This window comes from Ischnura elegans, chromosome 2, assembly GCF_921293095.1.
Source record: "Ischnura elegans chromosome 2, ioIscEleg1.1, whole genome shotgun sequence".
Taxonomy (NCBI): Eukaryota; Metazoa; Arthropoda; class Insecta; order Odonata; family Coenagrionidae; genus Ischnura; species Ischnura elegans.
The window spans coordinates 31,891,108-31,910,950 of NC_060247.1; the positions used below are offsets into that span (position 1 = coordinate 31,891,108).

The following is a 19,843-nucleotide window of genomic DNA, read 5'->3' on the forward strand; positions in this document are numbered from 1 at the left end:
TGGACTCTTATATCCAATAGAGCGCTGATGGTTATCCTCAGTGATGCGCGATGCACCGCAGGATGAAGACGGGTGATATCACCGAGGCCATTTTTCCGCACTCGCCGAGAACTTACGCATGCATCGTCCTTGCTGCTCATCTACTAGCTGCTTGTTCAGCGGAATTTTATCCAGGTAAGCGTGTGAAGAAGCCTTATACTCAGTATCGAAGACCAATGTTAGTGAGAAACGAGGATAAAGGTCAAGGTTAGTGATTGCATGTCCGGTTGAATATAGGTGATTGCTGAAGACCCGAGAGGAAAATAAATTTCTCAGATCAGCTCGGCTCGGATGTATTATAAGAATTGTTGAAGATTATTGTGCCACATAATTTATTCCCAAATTTTATTGTCATATTATAACTTTTTAATAGAAAAAAAATGAGAATCATGGGATAGCATAGGCGTGATTAAAAATTTTCCCTCGACCCCAAACTATTTTCTTCATCAAATGATAGAGATAGCCTTAATCACGAATCATGACTCAAAGTGAACTGAGGATTGCTAATAAAATTAGTTTTTGAATTTTGAGAAGGGTACTAGAGCAGAGCATGATTTTGAGTTTTAAGAGTCGTCTCATTTGAAAATTTAATCCACAGTACGAAATTTCATGTACACAATTTTAAATAATTTACCCATTTGGCAACCATTTATCATTATTTATTATGTTTATTTGCCAAAGAAGCTTTGTAATATTACGGAGCTTGATTTATTCTTTACTCGAGCCCATTTCACAATGATTATCCAAAATGTTTAGGGCATTCTTACGCTGATGGTAGCGTATCGAATATACATTTTGAATTCATGGTAATAAATCACTATCATGAAGTAAGATACGCGGACAGGCTTTATTGCTGCGCGCGCAATATTCTTGTCCTCAAATATTTTTTTACTATACTTTTTACTTGCCAGGTTGTTAACTTTTCTTTTAACGTCCCATTTATATTTCAAGACTAAAATGTGAATGGTCGCGATAGCCAAAATGATAAAAATTGGTTTTTTTATGTTATCCTTTTTGGAGTGTTGGTGAGGAAATAGTTTCTAATTAAGAATAATTCTAACGTTTCGGTGAATTTATCCACCTTCGTCAACATTTACTGTATATTTTTTGTGATAATCTCATTGAATTACTGAATGAAATTATTATTAATCACATCGAACCCAGTAATCAGACTTATAACTACTCCTTTTACAGATGAATTTTTAGTAGCATTAATGGGAATTATATTTTGCACTTCTTTTGCAGGGGACAAATGCATCGACTCCAGGGAACGCTTAGGAGAATGCACACCATTAGATCAATGTCCAAGGGCTTTGGAGGAGCTCAAAAAGGGCGTGAAGCCGGTTCACTGCGGCTTCGATGGAATCTTACCCATAGTGTGCTGCCCTTGCGCCAATGACCCGATGACCATCTCTAGTTCGCATCCATTTTCTTCTGTCGCTTCACTTACTGCCAGAAACCCGGGGGATATAGCAAGAGCTAGCAAGTGTTCATCTCTTTTTTGTATCGATTTTCTTTGTCTTATGGAAATATTTTCATCGAATATAAGTTCACTTTAGAATAAATTAAACAATTCAGTCTTTTAGAGTTAAATAATATCCCGCTCACATTTTTTTAACATTTTAACCTTTATTTAAAGGCGGAAAAATGCTTAGTTCAAAGTTTCGAAGCCTTCAAAATTCTCGAAAGCTGTTTCTTTAAATTTTAATTTAAAAGTACAAGTTTTAAAAATTATCTACTACTTTTATATTATGAAATGGAGCTAAAATAGCTCGGCAACGTTAAAATTAGGCGAAAAGCAGCTAGATCTCACATTCAGAGGTCCCTGACACTTTAGAAAAATTTGCTATAAATCTTTTTCGCGTTGATTACTCGCAAGGTGTGTTCATTTTTGCAAAACCATGCCAACTACACTTATTTTTATCAAACCTACTTTAAATAATTTCTCTGGCTGCGCAGAAATTCTTTGTGATTAATAGCCTTTTTGCAATAGTGGAAAAGTAAATACCCATGTGGCAAAGGATCAAGCAATGAAAAGGTGATTAGATCTTCGATGTATCGTCGTCTAAAATAAGGGGTAGTGTGAAATGGTATTTACAAATACAGCAGGTTAAGGATCTGAAAAACACCTTACGTTATTGTCTTGGAGTTGTTTTTACGGATTAAAATGCAATAAAAATTATTCTGGAGTCAATCCCTACTTTAAAGAGGATGAGAGTAGGTTCGAATCATTCAAGAGATAGGTGAGAAGGAATATTAGGCATTAGAAATGGACTAAGAGGAAAAAAACGTGAAAAATAGTAACAAGCAATGATCAGGGAATGAAGGAGTTTTTTGTTTTTCGAAAAAAGCAAGGGCAGCCAATTTTTACGGATTAATCTTTAAGGAAGAATCTGTAAGAAGAGGGTATAATAAAGGATTTAATAGGATATTAGGTAAACGCCGAGAATGGGTTGTTAGCAGGGCTTATAGGTGGGACAAAGAAGCTGTAATGTTGCGCTTGTGAGAAAAAGTCAGGTGTTGATTCGAAGTACGCGAGTGACAAAATCAAATATTCGCAAATGAAAATGCAAACGTTATTTTAATATGAGTTTGTAAGATATAGCTCGTTTTTTTTTAAACATTTTATTCTCACTTCAGATTTAAATAATATCAGTATCATTTTAATTTCACAGAATGCGAAGAATATAATAAAATATGCCCGGAACTATTTGCAATTGATGGTGGGATTCCGGCACTTCCTAGTGAATTTCCTCACATGGTAAGTTAATGATTCGTCAATTTAATATCTTGATATTACATACTGTTATTATTTTTGTGCAAATAATAGTGTCCAATTATGGTTAAAATTGCTATCCTCGCAGTATTTTCAATTTCGTAATTTTTCAACCCTTACAGAAACGTTTAAGGGTCACGCATTATCAGTAATTTTTGTAAAAATGCTATAGATATTATTTTAATTTTTTGTCAATAGAAATCTAATTTGTGGTAAAGGAATAAGAAAATCCACCCTGCTTTGATATCAGTCAGATTTCCAGCCTTTCAAGCTTTTTTAATTCGTCACTAAAAGTACTAGACCATTTCATTTCATACGCTCGTGAGTGGCAAGTAAGTGAGAAATATTTTTCGAAAGCTATTGCTTTTTTTCAACCATTTGCAGTTTACATCGCGAACATATGCCCCAGTATCTCAGGAAAAAATTGTTTTACGTAAATTTTGCCATTGCAGGCGGCAGTTGGGTATGGAGCAAAAAGTAACATCCAATGGAAATGTGGAGGCTCGTTGATCAGTGAAAACTTTATACTTACTGCTGCACATTGTCTTCACGGAGGGAAAGAGTAAATAAACTTTAAACATTTTTCCATTTGTAAAGCGATCTCTCATGTAGCCTAAGTATACCATACTTTATAAGTAACTTTAGGATAATGTGCTTCTAAAATAGAAATAAATGATGACACCTCTTATGGTGAGGAAGTTTTACAGCACACAGTCAATGAATAAACCTCATTGGCAGGAATAAATCATTTTTACAGTGATAACAAGGCAAGTGCTCATCTTTTACTCATTAATTTGCTAGTAAGACGTTACTCTTAATATTTCTTTCTCAAATTCTAGAAAATTCGCACTCACTGCAACTGTTATGACTGAGGTTTCGCAGTCTAATACCTATGTGATTTATGAATGAAATCTATTGATGAGCACTACTACCTGAACAATTTCCCTGATATTCGAATCTTATAATCTTACAGTGGTCCACCGCAATGGGTGTTGTTAGGAACATTGACTTTGGTAAAGAATGAGACGTTTCTGGGCGAATCCGGTCAAATCCACGGAGTGCTTCGAAGGATTCAACATCCAGAATACAAGCCTCCGGCCAAATACAACGACGTCGCCCTCCTGGAGATAGGGCCGGCCTTCACGAGGAATCCCAATTCGGTGCTGTCAAAGGAATTACATCCTGCTTGCTTAGCTACGGAGGACTCATATCAGTGGCGCTCATTCGTCGCGACAGGATGGGGTCGCGTCGGATTCGGTAAATAACAACTTTACACGTAATGGCGATTTACGAACCATTCAAACCGTGAAATTTTCGCTTGCGTAGTTTTTGAGAGTTGTATAAAGGCCGTTTTACACGGGGCACGTAATTGCACAGGTTAGTACTACATTTCTTCCTCGGAATATTTAATGCAAAAAAATATGTTTAATTCATTAACTATGGTGGGAAAACGTTTTTGGCTTTAAAACTACCTAATAGTTTCAATTTTTATTCAGTAATTTTAGCCATTAGTTCTGAGCTACTAGTTTTTATAATTTTGTGTAGAAAAAATTAGCAATCAGTTCTGAAGCGAAAAACAGTTTTTTCTCAATATTTCTTAAATTTTTAAGATCATTAAATAAGACACATTTGTCACAAAGGCCAAAATAACAAAATGGACATATGACAGTGTTACTCCCTTTAGAGAGAATATATGTGTAACTGCAAACTAAACTTCGATGCATTAATGTATCATTGTATAGCCAACCCCATGGGGTTTGTCTAGCAGTATATAATACACATATATAAACTTTTTTTTAAGGTGGAGAGCGAAGCAACGAGCTTTTGAAAGTAGAGCTGGATGTCTTCGATGAGGCTAAATGCAATAAGACTTTCGAGGTTGAAATAAGGACAACGAATCAGCTGATGAGAGGCATCGACTCCACAATGCTTTGCGCCGGAATACTGAGTGGAGGAAAGGACACATGCCAGGTAATGCGGCTATAGTACAGGTTCTGAGGAGTGATTTAGGCCTTAAAGATGTGAATTTCAAAACAAAATTTCAAAGATGCTCCCCCTTTTCTGTTGCTCATTTAAAGCACTCTATCCAAAATTGCCATTCAAGCACTGAGAGACAAGAGTGACTACTTATTTGCATTATGCAATCACAAATTAAACATATTCTTGGCATTCATGTTTGTCAATAAACGGGCTAAAAATAGTAATGTAAATTATTGGTGGATATCGCTCATAGTATCACATTTATCATTACAAAAGCAACATTTGCGAAATTTTTACCTAGTTTTTTATTCACTCATAATAATAGTATGTAAAAACAAAATTACAATCGTAAAATTGTTATAGGCATGTATCTTATGCCATTGAGACAGTGTATATGGAGAAGAGGTTCAATTATTATCATAAGAGCTTCCTTCTTATCAGAATCCACACTGCAATTTATTCCTTTCTCGCAGAGAAAATTATTAAAGGATATATTCCTTGGCTTGCTTCAAGTTGTTAATTTTCCTAGATGTTATCGAATGGGTATTGCAATACGAAACAAATCTTGGATTACGAAATTTCCAATCCCTCACTCTTTGCAGGGTGACTCTGGAGGACCATTGCAGTTTGAATTGAAGACAGAGTGCCAATATGAGATATGGGGAATCACATCATTTGGTAAAGTTTGCTCGTTCGCCAATTCTCCATCTGTTTACATGAGAGTATCGGCGTACGTTAAGTGGATAGAAGACATTGTCTGGGCTACGTAATTAAGAAGACTGCTACAACCCTGGGCAATGTTTCGCATCGGTTATAGAAGAAGTATCCCTAAAATACTATCAATTTGATACTATGGATTTGAGTGTAACTTTAACGACTTCAATCAGCGTACCTTGTTTAGGTATTTCATTATCATTCATCATTTATTTATTTTCATGCAATACATTACCAGCTTACACATTTGAAACTGCATATGCTTTTTGTTTAGAGTTTACTGCTGTATTGATGTATTCATATTTTTCGCAAAAAATCTCATTTCTTAAGTTACCGCATTAGTTCTGTATATTTGCCATTGAAATTCCAAATGAAAAAATTAGCATTGTTCAAAAGAATGACTCATTTTAACTGGCGTGGAGTGGATTAAATAATTGAGTAACCTTTCGTGATAACCAAATTTATTTCAGTGCCATAATTAGCCTTACATGCAATTATACATTACCCTACGTGTACGTCATTTCTAAGGTTTTATAGTCAAATAATTCAAATGTTAGTTATCTCCTCATTGTTATACAGTCACGCTAATAAATACACCCTGAAATAAAATGAGATCTCAAGTATTTCATTCTTATAGTTAGTAATTTTCCAATCTGTATTCAAAGAGTGACAACATTTCTAATGGTTTCATTTCGCACGTATCCACGACTCCGCGTAAACGTGCTCCGATCCACCCTATGTAGATTTAATAAAGAAAATGTCTTTCTGACAAGCAATTTTGACAATCATTTACGTAGTTTTATTGAATTTGTATATTTATTTTATTGTAATAAATTAATATATAAAAATTAATATATAAATACTACCCTCACATAACTACTTGCACTTGGTTAAAATTTCAATTCCCCCGATTCCAATTTATATAAATTAATATATAAAATAATTAATTTTAATCGTACTTAAATTTATTGTAATGTTTGTACGAGTTGTAAAACTTCGTAAAACTTTCGTTACATTTTGAAAAATTCGGGGGAATTGCCAATTTTTGGGATAATTTAAAAATAAATAAAATAAAATTTATAAAATGCAAAATGTTGACTTGTTTCCAGTAATGAACAAACGTATCGGAAGGTTATTTATGCAAGGAATTTTCAAGATTTGTTAAACGCTGAACATACTAAACCAGATTACCCATAAGACTTACTTACTCTCAAATTTTAACCAAGTGCGAGTAGTTATGTGAGGGTAGGGATTCTTGATTTTCTGGGAAATGTGCCGTAAATATTAAGAGGAATGGGATCGAGCGCCCCTGACTGTCACTACCTCAATAGTAAATATATAGAAGAGCGCTCAAGGTGGGCACACAGAAATCACATACCTACATTGAAGCTCTAAGCGTAAAAATAAATTTGTAAAATGAGAAAAATTATCAAATAAAAAACAAATGAATAGCATCTATTGGAACTTAGATTCTTCTTAAAGCGTATGTCATTCAAATGAAAATCAAAAGTCATTCAAAAAATTTCGATCGAAAGAAATACCACAATCAAACACTATTGTAAGATTTAGACACTCATACTAATTATAGCGTGTTCCACCTTTTAAATTTCGTGTGAATGTGACGATGCCAAAAATACTCTAGCTCATATTTATTCTGAGGCTACTACTTAGTAATACCAACCAATTTACGTAATCATCGCAAAAAATTGTAATAACCTATTCTGAAACAGCACTAAAAAGTCATATTGCATCTTAGTAAAATAAAAAAATATAATCTTGTCAAAAAAACAAATACCTATTAGGATTTATAAAACAATAGTTATGGCGATGTTATTATATGGCTCTGAAGTATGGGCTTTTACAAAAATATTTTAAAAGAAGCTTATGACCTTTGAAAACAAAGTTTTACGAAGACTATTTGGTCCCATGAATGAAGAAGATATACGGAAAAAACAAAGAGCTAAGAGACTTATACAAAGAACCAAATATCGTGGGAATCATCACACGCAGGAGATCAAGATGGCTGGGCCACCTCCATAGAAGAAGTGAAGAAACAATGATGAAACAAGTTTTTAAAGGGTAAACAGAAGAACAACTCCTTTTATCGGCCCTTTATCCAAAGTTGTAACCCAAAAAGTCCCTAAAAATAAATACAAGGACGCCTTTTTAAATAACAACACCTTGGGAAGATTGTTAAATAACACTAAAAATGTAATTGAACCCAAATAAAAATCTGGTATTTATAAATTAAAGTGTAACAATTTTGATTCATACTATATCGGCTAAAGGGACAAAACTTCATGACAAGGATGAAGAAACACAAGGCATGCTGGAAGAACAAGGATGATACGTAAGCTTTCGCCCGGCGCGGCCCCTCTTGGAAATGGGGTCCAAAGCAGTTTCGATCCAGAAATACTCCATTTTAAAGGTTAAGGAAGGAGGATGGATGCCTTGAAAATTCGGGATATTGCAACAAACGGAAGCCTTGTTAACGACATAACTTCTCCCAACCCATCCCCCTTATTACTCATCACCCTCCTAAATCCCTCACCCCCACAACCCGAAAGACAAACTTTGTTTCCCCTCTAGGAAATACGAATCCCCGCTCGTTACCAACCCCCCTCCATTAAAAACCATAGTAAATATAAACCTGTCCTCGCCATATTTTTTTTATATTTTGTGCACTTGATAATGGCGCAACAGCCGAAACCGGTAAAAAAATAGAATTAAAAGAATAATAAATTGTGGAAGTAACGAAGTGTGTTTTTTTGATAATTTGGAGCCCTTCCACCACGTACAAATTCAAGATTCGATTTAGTTTGTAAACAGAAGGTAAAAGACCGGTAGAAAGAACGAAAATGCGCTGCGGCGACGATGCAAAGAAGGATATGGCGACGGTAGAATGTGGAGGAGGCACTAGGTGAGGCCAGAGACCATCTAAGTTTCGAATGGCCACAAGAGTGACAGAATTCTGAAACAAGATCAACGTTTTGTTCGAGAATACATTTACGTATCCATGAAGTCAGACAAAGAAACCTTGATGCTCTGTCCGCCAAAATCTCGAACCATAAAATTCTTGAAAGGTGAAATCCCTTCTTCCTGTGGCAAAATATTTCCGATTGACATCACCGTGTGGTTTTCATTTCTTTAGAGCTCAGTGAAATAACGTTTGCTTCGCAGTTTTTTTTTATCGGAACTGAGTATTCACGAGAGCAGAATCACCGGTCCGAAGCCCACTCCTTCTCTTGGCGTTCCCCTGCCACAAACACGCAATCCTCTTTAGTAAAATCATCTTCGAAAAAAAAAGAATTGAAAAATGCGCCACTGAACGGGCAAATCGCTCGAGGTTACGGCAACCGGTCACGTGATACAAGGCAAAGTGGAAAGGCGATGGAAAACGGTTAGTATCCACCTGACTCTCGGGAGATGAAGACGCTTCAGCCAAGGATGAACACTAGGTACAAGATAAACATCTGCAGCTTATTCGTGTTCTCCCTGCTCGCTTCTTGCTCCGCGCAAAAGTTTCCAGGTAAGATGGTTAAACGTAACTCAAGACGTAGGTCGCTCGCTGGAGGATCGTCTCCGGAGAGTAGCCAATCAGCATATGTAATTTCCTTTTAATTTGGAGATACTTCACCCGCTGCATTGCCAGTTTTCACATGCTATATGTGGTAATACGAAATGATTCGGTCATTTGTGACTTTAAGTTTGAGGCCAGATTGTTTCAAGATTCTCAGGCCTCGTTAACGTCTTACAAGTGCCCTCAATGACTAGGTACAAAAGGCATGCTTTCAGCATCTGGTACTTTTACATTGGAATTTCGATGTATATTTAATTTTAAAATATATTTCATTGCTGTGGGCCAGCGTTACGAAGACCTTCCAGGCTTCAGAATCGTAAACAGCTTTGCCGACCGATTTGAAATCAACGGTTAAGTGTCTGGTGAAATGGTAAGCCTCTTTAGCATGACATTCAAGGCAGGAATGGGTCCACTCAAATTGAATAACGATCTATCCATTGACTTTGTTTAGGTGTATCGGCGATCCCACAAAAGGTTTTAGGCTATATTTTGTTAAAAATATGTACCCAAAAAGTATGTGTGTGCATGTTGTATGAGAACCAACATCTATCACCTTTTGCTTGAACTCAAACATATCTATTTATTAGTAACCTCCTTGTCCGTGCGGTCCTATTCTGAACTGTTTCAATATAAATATGCGCATAATGTTACCCGAGTGATTAGTACGTATAAGTAAAATTCAAATGACCACTTAAAGAGTTTAATCATGACATTTTAACGCGATAACTCTCTAGTAACTCATCACTGAATTTTAACACTGCTAGTCAGGTTAGCATTCGTAAAAGTGGTTATAGAAAGCTTTCCCTACGAGCAGAACGCCACTCAAGTGTCAGTAAAGGTCACCACTCATTAAGCGGAATATCTTGAAGCAACTCATTCAGATCCACTCATAATTCCTGCGCTTTCTCATGACGCATTCGATTACTCGTGAAAATTGTTCGTCCAGTTCTTTTATTTTCACTTGCAGGCCATCCCGCGTTGCTCGGGGAGGATATTACCCACGAATGTTACAAAAGAGGATCCTCAAGTAGTCCTTGAAATGTGTTGTCAGCCACCGCGCATTTAAATCGGTTTGCAAAAGTCGCCACTCGCGTCGTTAACGGACAAATTGATCCGAGTTTCACGGGGAAACAAGGTTTAATCAGGGGTATTAATCGAAATTTATGTTTATGAGGATGTGATCCATCAAATTCATAACTTTTCAATGCTATTCCTCTCATTTTCAAAGACCATACTGCGAAATATTGGAAAAAAGTGGATCGCATTGCACTCATCACTGCACCGCGGATATTTTTGAAAACCGATTAAAATGCGACCGAAGTGGAGTGGACCCATAGAAGTGGGGAATTCGGAATTCATGATCGGATAGCAGGATTTTTAGGAACAAATCAGATGTGGTGACGTTATATCGATATCGAGTTCCGTATACCGCGCAGGAGATCAGCTTGTACTACGCACCATAACATTGATCGTTGTGTGTGTATGTACGTGCGTAGACCAAAAATTTTGAGTGAACGCGTACTCTAGTAAAAAGGTTCGCACCGAGAGAATTAATTGTCAAGTGTAGAATACGTGTAGAGTTCCGTTTTCCCAATTAACGTGTCAAGAGGTGTGCCTACCCGGCAAGATGTCTAACCACAGAAGTTGTATGAAGTGACGTAACAAAGGCTAATAAGATAACGTCGCAAAGGACGAGTCGGATGCAACCGGAAGTAGCATTACGGGGTGATAGATATACAGACTGTCCCAAGAGTCGTGTGTCATTTTTGACTTGCAATTTTAGTATTTTTGCATCGAGCAGTATTCATGAAAGTTGGCATACTTATGGGAAAAGGTCCTAAGTTTTTTTGAGTTTAAGCACAATTTTACAATTTTGACCTTTGTGTGTCCAAGCCAAAAATTTGAATTTGCCTTATGGGGTTTCAATGTTAAAAAAAATCGATATAGAAAAAAGTCTGAATTTCATTGAACGAGATGTCAATTCTTAGGTTTTTGGACCCTAGAAACACGAAAATAACACTTTTATTTACTAAAATTCAACCGTTAACCCAGTAAGGTCACCGTCAAGCTCATAAGAGTGGCAAAAAGAATAGCATACCAACAAACGTGTCGAACCATGGGTTTTATAGGGTGCCCAAGTCATTGATATTGTCCAAATACCCGTATTATTCACTAATTGACCTCCAAAGTTAATACGGAGGTCATAGGTCATAGAGGTAAACGTCCGGCCATCGTGACAACTAAGGTGTCGAAACGTAGGTTTTGAAGGGTGCCAATGTCGGTTTTTCAGTTCATAGATCCGTATTGTTGATTTTTTGACCACCGAGGTCTCAATGGGGGTCAAAGGTCATAGAGTTAGTTAGAGTTGTATAAGTAAGTTGTAGAGTTAGAGTTGTATAGTGAAATTCGGATCGGTCTACCGTCGGTGAGGCGGGTGGTGACTTTAATAAACCCATTTACATGCACGGTGGGTGACACCACATCCATCTGGCCGTCTGTAGGATCCTCCTTTGATGTGTTGGTGGTGCTCACATATTTTAGCTTTCTCCCCCTTTTATATATATAACATATCAGTTCCTTACATCGATGGCATGATAGTGATTCTTCATAGCAAAATGTGAACTAGAGGGATCATCATCTTCTGCGCATGGTACAAAGATCGAAATGGCTAAATCCGAGATCGTGCGACAGGTCGGATTGGACTGCTACAACGATAGCGTTTGTTTTCATATTGTTTATGACGGTTGGATTTTGTTTCGGTTAAGAAGAATTATCATGAATAAAGAGAAGTGACAGAAGTTCAAAAATATCTTAATATTTCATTCATTCCATTTCGTGTACTCGCACCGAGGTTAGTGATTTGGTTTTTGGCCTCACATATTGGTTACTGCGCTGCCATGGTGAGTACTCTTCGATGTATTTACCATGAGATAGACTCCTAGCAAATGGCAACTAAAGAGACTATGGCCTAAACTGCATGTTTTTATCAATTTCAACTTTCTTCTTTTCGATGTTCTTCATCCAAACGTAACCACCGTAGAAAAATGCAGTGTGGGGGTCGCATTAGTTTCTTTATGATGATATTAACTTTACATGATTAGATTAGTATCGATTATTTTGGCATCCAATTTATTTCTAAACGAGGTGAAAGACAATCCATTGAGGGGCTTTTACGATCATAACTACCCATTTTACCTCAATTATGCTATAAATAATATCACTCAATTCTTAGTCCCTACAATTGAATCAATGGCATTATTGTACATAATTACACTATTATGTATAGGATAAAGTTCACATTTCATCATTATAAACTAGGAACATGACACTCTTTTTGACGTAGCTGTTCGCATGCAACTTCAGTATTTTCGATCAAATAAGTTCGTTTTTATTTATAAATAGTCAACAAGGAGGAAATGGCGAATATGAGATTGCAACTAACGTGAAAATATATCAGTTTCCTCTCCTTAATATATATATTTTTTTCTTTTTTTTAATCCTGCCATTGCTTGCGCTGCAGGGGACAGTTGTGTTGACTCCAGGCGCCGACCTGGAGTGTGTAAAGCCATTACCCAGTGTCCGAGTGCCCAAGCCGCTTTGACCAGTGGCGTTCGACCGATCACCTGCAGTTTCCAAGGCAGTCAGCCCATTGTCTGTTGCTTGCCCCAAGATGATAGCTCCACGACTCCTCCAGTGACCACCCCTCCACCGAGAGAACCCGGAGATAAGGCCCGATTTTGCAAGTATTCTAAATTAAAAAAAAAACAAGCCCCGAAATTCTTATATCAAACTATCGCTTGCTTTTAAACTGCATTACTTTAATATCTCATAGCAACTTCACACGGGAGCGTGGTTGCCTGGCGGGTAGACCATTGAGCTACTTATAACGGATATCGGGTCCAAGTCCATTGGGGGGCGATTCTATCTCTTGCCTACCTCGTAGGGTGAGGTAGGCAAGAGATAGAATCGCCCCCTGCTACTCCTGGCTTCCACTCGCCTGTAACTCAAGCCTGTAAGCCCAGGGTGTGCTCAATCCTCACAGTTGCAAGCCAACCTACAAGTTGAATCACTAATTGACTACTTTTAAATCTCTTATTAATCGAAAATTTACGTCTCGTTAATTTATTGGAAACATACTGAAAGTATAAATTTATTCTTTTGCAAAAGTTAATTTGATTATGCAAATGCCATAAAGATTACGAGTTAAATGATTAGCTATAGAGATTTATATAGGTGATATAGGTTATCCAGGATCGTAACAAATATTTGTATATTGTTTAAGGGTGCCAAAAGTATAGTGAACCTTGTCCAGAAGTATATGCAGTTGCGGGTGGGAAACCTGCAATACCAGATGAATTTCCTCATATGGTAAGAATTTTTACCCGTCCCATTGCGATAGTGACACCTTCGAGGGGAAGAAAACTGAAATTAATATATTTCACTATCTGAAGTATGTCTGATGGAACTCCAAATTTGAATGGCGTATTTTACTTTCAAACATTCCTCTTGTAAATAAATGAGAAACAAATTGCATTTCCCACTACTATTATTTTGATACTTTTGTTTTCTTAATTTCTTTCACATAAAAATATTATTTATGGCACTAATTTCAGAATTTTTCAGAATCTAATTATCTGATTTTATTTTCTCTTCCAGGCTGCTGTTGGGTATGGTTCACAGAATAACATTCGCTGGAAATGCGGTGGTTCTCTTATAAGCGAAAACTTCGTTCTAACAGCTGCTCATTGCTTATCAGGAGGGAGAGAGTAAGTTTTGTCCTTTTAGGCTACTTGTTTATTGAAAATCAAAATGCCTGCGGAAAAAATTGTTGACTATGGTACAGGATGGGTAGCTTTATTGTACTTCAAAGCAGGACATTTTTGATCGCAAAACTTTTCCTTGACTATTTTTTTCCTTAGACGTTTTGTGCAAAAAAGCGCCATTCGGTCCAAAGTAAACGAAACGAAATATCCTAGAGTACCTTTCCCCAACCCTAGATATTGCATTTTACATCGAAAAATAGTTTTAAATTGGTTTATATATTTTTGCTTCAACCTACCGAAAAAAAATATTAAATCAGTACAGGCCTTCCCCATTATGAATATTTTCTTTGAAAACTTTAGATCCAAAAGGTGGAATTCCGGAATTTTGAGGAACTTGGATTTTACATCTAAAAATCAAACGCCATTGATTATTTTTCCATTGTTATTATTTCCAACTTACAATAAGTTCATAATTTGTGGAGAAGAATTAATATGAAGGCACTAATTCATTCCTGTAGATCCAGAAGAGTAATAGCTCGAAAGAAATCTATGAACAAAGGGACTTTCGCAGAATAGAAATAGTGGAATGAACAACATGATTTTTTATGCAAAATTTTGGATATGAATCATTCAACCGAGGTCAACTATTTAAAAAACGGTACTACTAATGACCATCAGCTAGTTCGTAATATATTAAACATTGCCAAATAGATCATGATCAATTTATGACTCAGTAAGTGCTTTACAATCTGCGTAGGGAAGGATCTAAGGTAAGGATTCTTGAATAAGTGTATTTATTTTCATTTCAGTGGTCCACCTCAATGGGTTTTGTTGGGAACTGTGAGTTTGGCGTCGAATGAAACATTTTTGGGTGAAACGGGTCAAATCCACAGAGTTCTTCGGAGGATTCGTCACCCTGGATACAAACCACCGGCTAAATACGATGACGTTGCACTGCTTGAGATAGGACCAGCGATAACAAGAAATCCAAGGCCTTTTAGTGGCAAGGAATTACACCCCGCTTGCTTGAATACATACGAAACATTTCGATACTCCTACTACATTGCTACAGGATGGGGTCGCACTGGCTTTGGTAAGTGATACTCATTGGCTATCTTAACTGAGTATGCATTGGTGCGAGGAAATTACAAAGGGAATATGAGGCTTTGGGTGCTGTATTTTTCAATCTCACGGTCACTCTCAAGCCAGAGGCTTATGCAGATAAGATCTTTGAGGGGAACAATATTAATAGAAGGCTAGGTTTAGCAATTATTATAAGAGCACCCCATGGTTATTTAACATGAATGCGAAATAAAAAATAAAGTAGCACAGAAGATATGAAGAACCACAATAACTTTGAGCGGTGCTGCGGGCAGTAGACAGTTTGAGTACTAATAATTCTCTCATTTAATTCCCATGATTAATTGGGGTTTTGAAATTTTGGCAGTTATATAGTCATTCTAACATAATATCACTTAACGCCGTAACTCAAGTACTCTCCAATAATTAGTGACTACTGTTTGAAAATATATACCTTTGTTTAATCTTGATCGAGCACTTGGGAATTTCAGTGGTTCTTTCGTTAATTTGCGAATTATCCAACCTATTTACAAGGAATGCTCAAATTCCACTTTAAAGCATCGCAATGGTATGGTTGAGTCGTAATAAACTGTTCTTTTATTCCTTAAATATTGTGGTTCACTGAGAATAATGATCATGAAAATTTCCCTTCGGTGCGGTGATAGTCAATTTGAAGGTAATTCTCACACCTCTTATCCATAACATTAATCGGAATCAATCATCCTACAAAACTAGGTTATTTTAATCGCTAAGCGATCTCAGTTGTTACTCCCTTAGGGCTTTATCGGTTCCCTGTATTAATATTTGGTAAAAATCTATTTGAAATATGTATAACCCTGAATTCTTTTCATAACCTTTTTAAAGTCCATATGAGTGAAAAACAAGACTAACATTATGATATGAACTACAGGGGGAATCGGGTTGGTGTGGTGGTTAGAGTGTTGGCTTCCCACTCGGTGGGCTAGGGTTCAAATCCCGGCGGTGGCAGAGAATTTTAAGAGACTGCCCGATCCCAGCTTGAATGTTGTGTGAAGGACATTTCAAGGACAACACTCCGCCCGTCGAATGGGACGTTAAGCCGTGGTCCCCTTGGCCCCTTTCGTTAAGAGCAGGCTAACGCCGAAGCCGGGTTTCTCTCCACCCTTCCTTACCTACCACTCCCTCATGGCGCTAATGACCTCAGCTGTCGGTCGCCTCCTCCAAATAACCATTACGAACTATAGATTTCAATTACAATATTGACCCCTTATTGAGAAGTGCATGAAAAATTACTCCTCTTCTAGGTGAGGACCCAAGTATGGAGCTATTGAAGGTGTCATTGGACGTCTTTGACGAGGCCAAGTGTAACGAAACTTTTGAGGCTGAAATAAGGTCCACAAGTCAATTGAAAAGAGGCATTGATTCGACGATGCTGTGCGCTGGAATCCTGGAGGGAGGTCGGGACACTTGTCAGGTAAATACGATGAAAAGCATTCTGATCGGTCGTGTATTTCCTTTTATTTTCGGACTTCCGAATATATTTCTTTATTAAAATAGTATATATAAAATTTAATAAAATTATTTTTGGTAATATAGCGGAGGATCTAAATAAAGTTCGAAATTGGAATGAATTCTGGTCTTCCAGTTGGTATAGATCTCTCGCAATAGATTGATTCCCTCATTAATTATCCACGAGGATTGGTTTGATTGGTGAAGGACGAACTCACCCCAGACATGCTACAGGTTTGCGAATGACACACATTCAGTTCCTTTCCTGGGATACTCGCATTTAGAAAATTTTCGCTTGGGAATTATTCCCGAATGCTTCCCCCAGGATTCGAACCTAGCACCCAGGATTATAAGCTCAGATTTCCACTCATTATAACTCACACCCTATGTATCACGCTCCCGATCCAATATATAAATAGGTGATACATGAAGAGTTATAGGTCCTCATCTGTTTTTTTATACTTTTAATAGCAGATAAATAAGCAACTTACCAGCACAAATGTTGTGGACTCATTAAAAGGAAACCACTCATAAAGGGGAAAATATACATGAATAATATAAGTTATTAACATCATTTCTTAAAAATGGATTCCCATAGCATGACCGTTGAAAGAAGCTGGCCGTTGAGTCAGGTTTCATTGAAATTTTTAGTATAGTTTTTCCTTGTGGAAGGTTTCTACCTGAGAGTAAATTCAGCGCGTCACCTTTAGTTAAATTTATCACACTCGCTATGTAAATTATTCAAAGCGTAAAATCACAAGCTTGGGGAGAGAGTGTTCCCTTTTCTCCCTGGTCATCGGAATTTCCCCACTGATCGGATCGCGCTTGAGTATGTTGTCAGTCAAAGAGCGGGTAGCCTATTTGGGGAAAGGCTCAGTAATAGGTGGTACAAGACATGCGTTAGAGTTTCCATGAGACGTTCTGCTTGCCTCAAATAACACTGTCTTGTGCTCTGAAGCCATCGAAATACACACAGAATATAAGTCCACTACTGCACATTAATCGTTAAGAGCAATCAGTGTGAATTAAGAAATGGTGTTCCGGGGACAAGTTAAGGCGATTTTATTTTCCCAACGGATGGTTCACAAGTTCATTGCATTTCCTCTCTGTATTTTATCTCGTAAGGAAAACGCCAGCTCTTGTCTCAAACAGAACACGTCGTCTCTACATCATTAAAGTATCCTAAAATTAAGTAATATTAGCATCGAGGTATTACTAAGCTAATTCCATGCCCCGGGAGACAGCCATTGTTAGCCTTTTACGTCGGGGATGAGAGCATCCAGCCACAGAAAATGACTAATTCCAATATACCTTCACTCTAACATTGGAGAAATTTTTCCCGCCGGCGTCGAGGCCGAGAAATTGGGTTCAAGAGGGAAGTAATAGTGTACGTTTAAGGACTATATATGAATAATTTCACTAGTAAGTATTTATCCATTCAATAACCTATACAGTAAAATACATATATTTCACATTCGTTCCATGAATTGGCAGTTTAACCATACCTGATCAAATTTACTACATTTTATCCTGATGAAGCAATTTTAACATCCACATCTGAATGAAAGCGTGAAACACCGGATTATTGCAAAACAACTTTTTCAAGCCAACAACTTTTTAATACGCTAGAATTTTAATAAAGATTTCAATCACTCCATTCTAATTTTAAATATAAGTTCACGTTCCTATTGAACAAGAGATGGTAAGTACAAATAATGAATCACATCAACTTTGGGACTGTTAGAAGTAGGTCATAGCCATGGATATTAAAAGTAGGGAAATGAATATGTTGAGCCCTTTGCTTAGCGTCGTACCCCCCCTTTTTTTGGTTCGCTACAAGTCAGATAATTATACCCCCGCGTGATAAATTACGCAAGACAAATGGTTCCCGATCTCTAATCATGCTTTTCTTTTTTATTTCAGGGAGATTCCGGAGGACCGCTTCAGTTTCCTGTGAGGGGAGGTTGTCAGTATGAGGTCTGGGGAGTCACTTCATTTGGAAAGGTTTGCTCCTTCGCCAATTCTCCGTCCGTCTACATGAAAGTTTCCGCCTACCTGGAGTGGATAGAGGACAATGTCTGGCCCTCATGAGTTTTGTATTTATATTCATCATTCCGCAGAAGTGAATATATTCATGAAGTCTTATTTGCATGGAAATCACCAAAAGAATGTCGATCATTCAACGTCAAAGAGATTATATTTAGATAGATTTATTAACAAATTAAAGAAGATTTGATTCCAAACGTTTCAACTCAGAAAAATCCATTTCCACATTATGCTTAGAGTTTATAAGATTTTGGGATCTTCCAAGCGTTGGGGCCATAAGAGACGCAGGGAAGGATGGAACGCGACTTGAACATTTATTTTCCGTATTAGGCCTTATAGAAGCTGAGTTATATTCAGATAACGAATTCAAACATTAATATTGTCAGTAGCTACCTAATTGCCGGCATCGGTGGCGGCGAAGTTCAGACCTCACCTAAGAAAAAGATGGTTGCGGGTTCGAGTACCGCATGGGTAGGTTATTCCTTACCAGAACCAGCTAAATAGTTGTATGATTGCAGTAAAATGAGATGTGTATGACGCTGAATGGTCGAATTTTTTCTTAATGAAGGCTGCATATACAGTAATACGTATTTGGGGCTCCAAAAATTCATCATCACCACTATTTTAGTGACATTCAGATTGAATATATCAACTAAGAAAAGCATTTCAGAATAATTTCGCCATATTATTTCTACCCCTTAGCATAATAAAATATAAGTATTACCGGAATAAATAGGTTTACCACTTAATAATAATTGCCTTTTTAAATTTTATGGAAATATACTTGAACGGCATTAATGACATCTGTCATATAAATAAAGGACTAATGATATCTTTATTTTATATGTTTCATCAAAACGGGATATTAAAGTTGTTTTTCAGCATTTTCATTGGGCAATTTCTATAGGCGTTGTAATTTCAAATGGAAAGGCGTTTGAATCAGGAATTTCAAATATTAATGAGAGCGGGAGCTATTACATTTGATATTTAAATGTATAAATGATTATCACTTTTAATTTGTAAACTTATAAAAAGATGTATAGCAATGTTTTAGTAAGAAAGAACAAACTGAAAACGTTTGGCTAATGGTAATTTGTCGCAGTATCCATAGCGATGTGGTGGTGGTAGAAAGATAAATTTGAAATTTATAATATAGATAATATTAAATGGTAAAAAATAATGAAGATTCTCACTTCTGTTTCATTTTTGCTATAAAATTCGTATGCAATTAAAAAAAGTTGATTCACCTCTTCCTTCAACCCTAGTTGTGCCATATTTGTTACCTGCTCTTCATATTCATAAATGTGGTGAGCAAAAACTTTGTGATTATGAATTCCTAAAATAAATTTGCACTTAAGACTTCTAGACTATGTATTT

At 36.9% G+C, this 19,843-nt stretch overlaps 2 protein-coding genes across 2 annotated transcripts; both read left to right on the forward strand.

The window, feature by feature from the left end:
- Nucleotides 1–50: 50 nt before the first annotated feature.
- On the forward strand, nt 51–6,297 carry LOC124174199 (serine protease snake-like). Its single transcript, XM_046553297.1, has 7 exons — nt 51–246; nt 1,285–1,415; nt 2,690–2,800; nt 3,268–3,377; nt 3,789–4,072; nt 4,617–4,786; nt 5,398–6,297. Exons 1-7 carry the CDS (start codon nt 51–53, stop codon nt 5,563–5,565), a joined length of 1,170 nt encoding a protein of 389 aa, XP_046409253.1. The 3' UTR covers nt 5,566–6,297.
- A 2,604-nt stretch (nt 6,298–8,901) lies between these two features.
- Nucleotides 8,902–19,831, forward strand: LOC124153550 (serine protease snake-like). The gene is made up of 7 exons (XM_046526777.1): nt 8,902–9,038; nt 12,610–12,828; nt 13,372–13,457; nt 13,746–13,855; nt 14,662–14,945; nt 16,216–16,385; nt 18,344–19,831. Exons 1-7 carry the CDS (start codon nt 8,936–8,938, stop codon nt 18,509–18,511), a joined length of 1,140 nt encoding a protein of 379 aa, XP_046382733.1. The 5' UTR covers nt 8,902–8,935; the 3' UTR covers nt 18,512–19,831.
- The last annotated feature ends 12 nt before the right edge of the window (nt 19,832–19,843 follow it).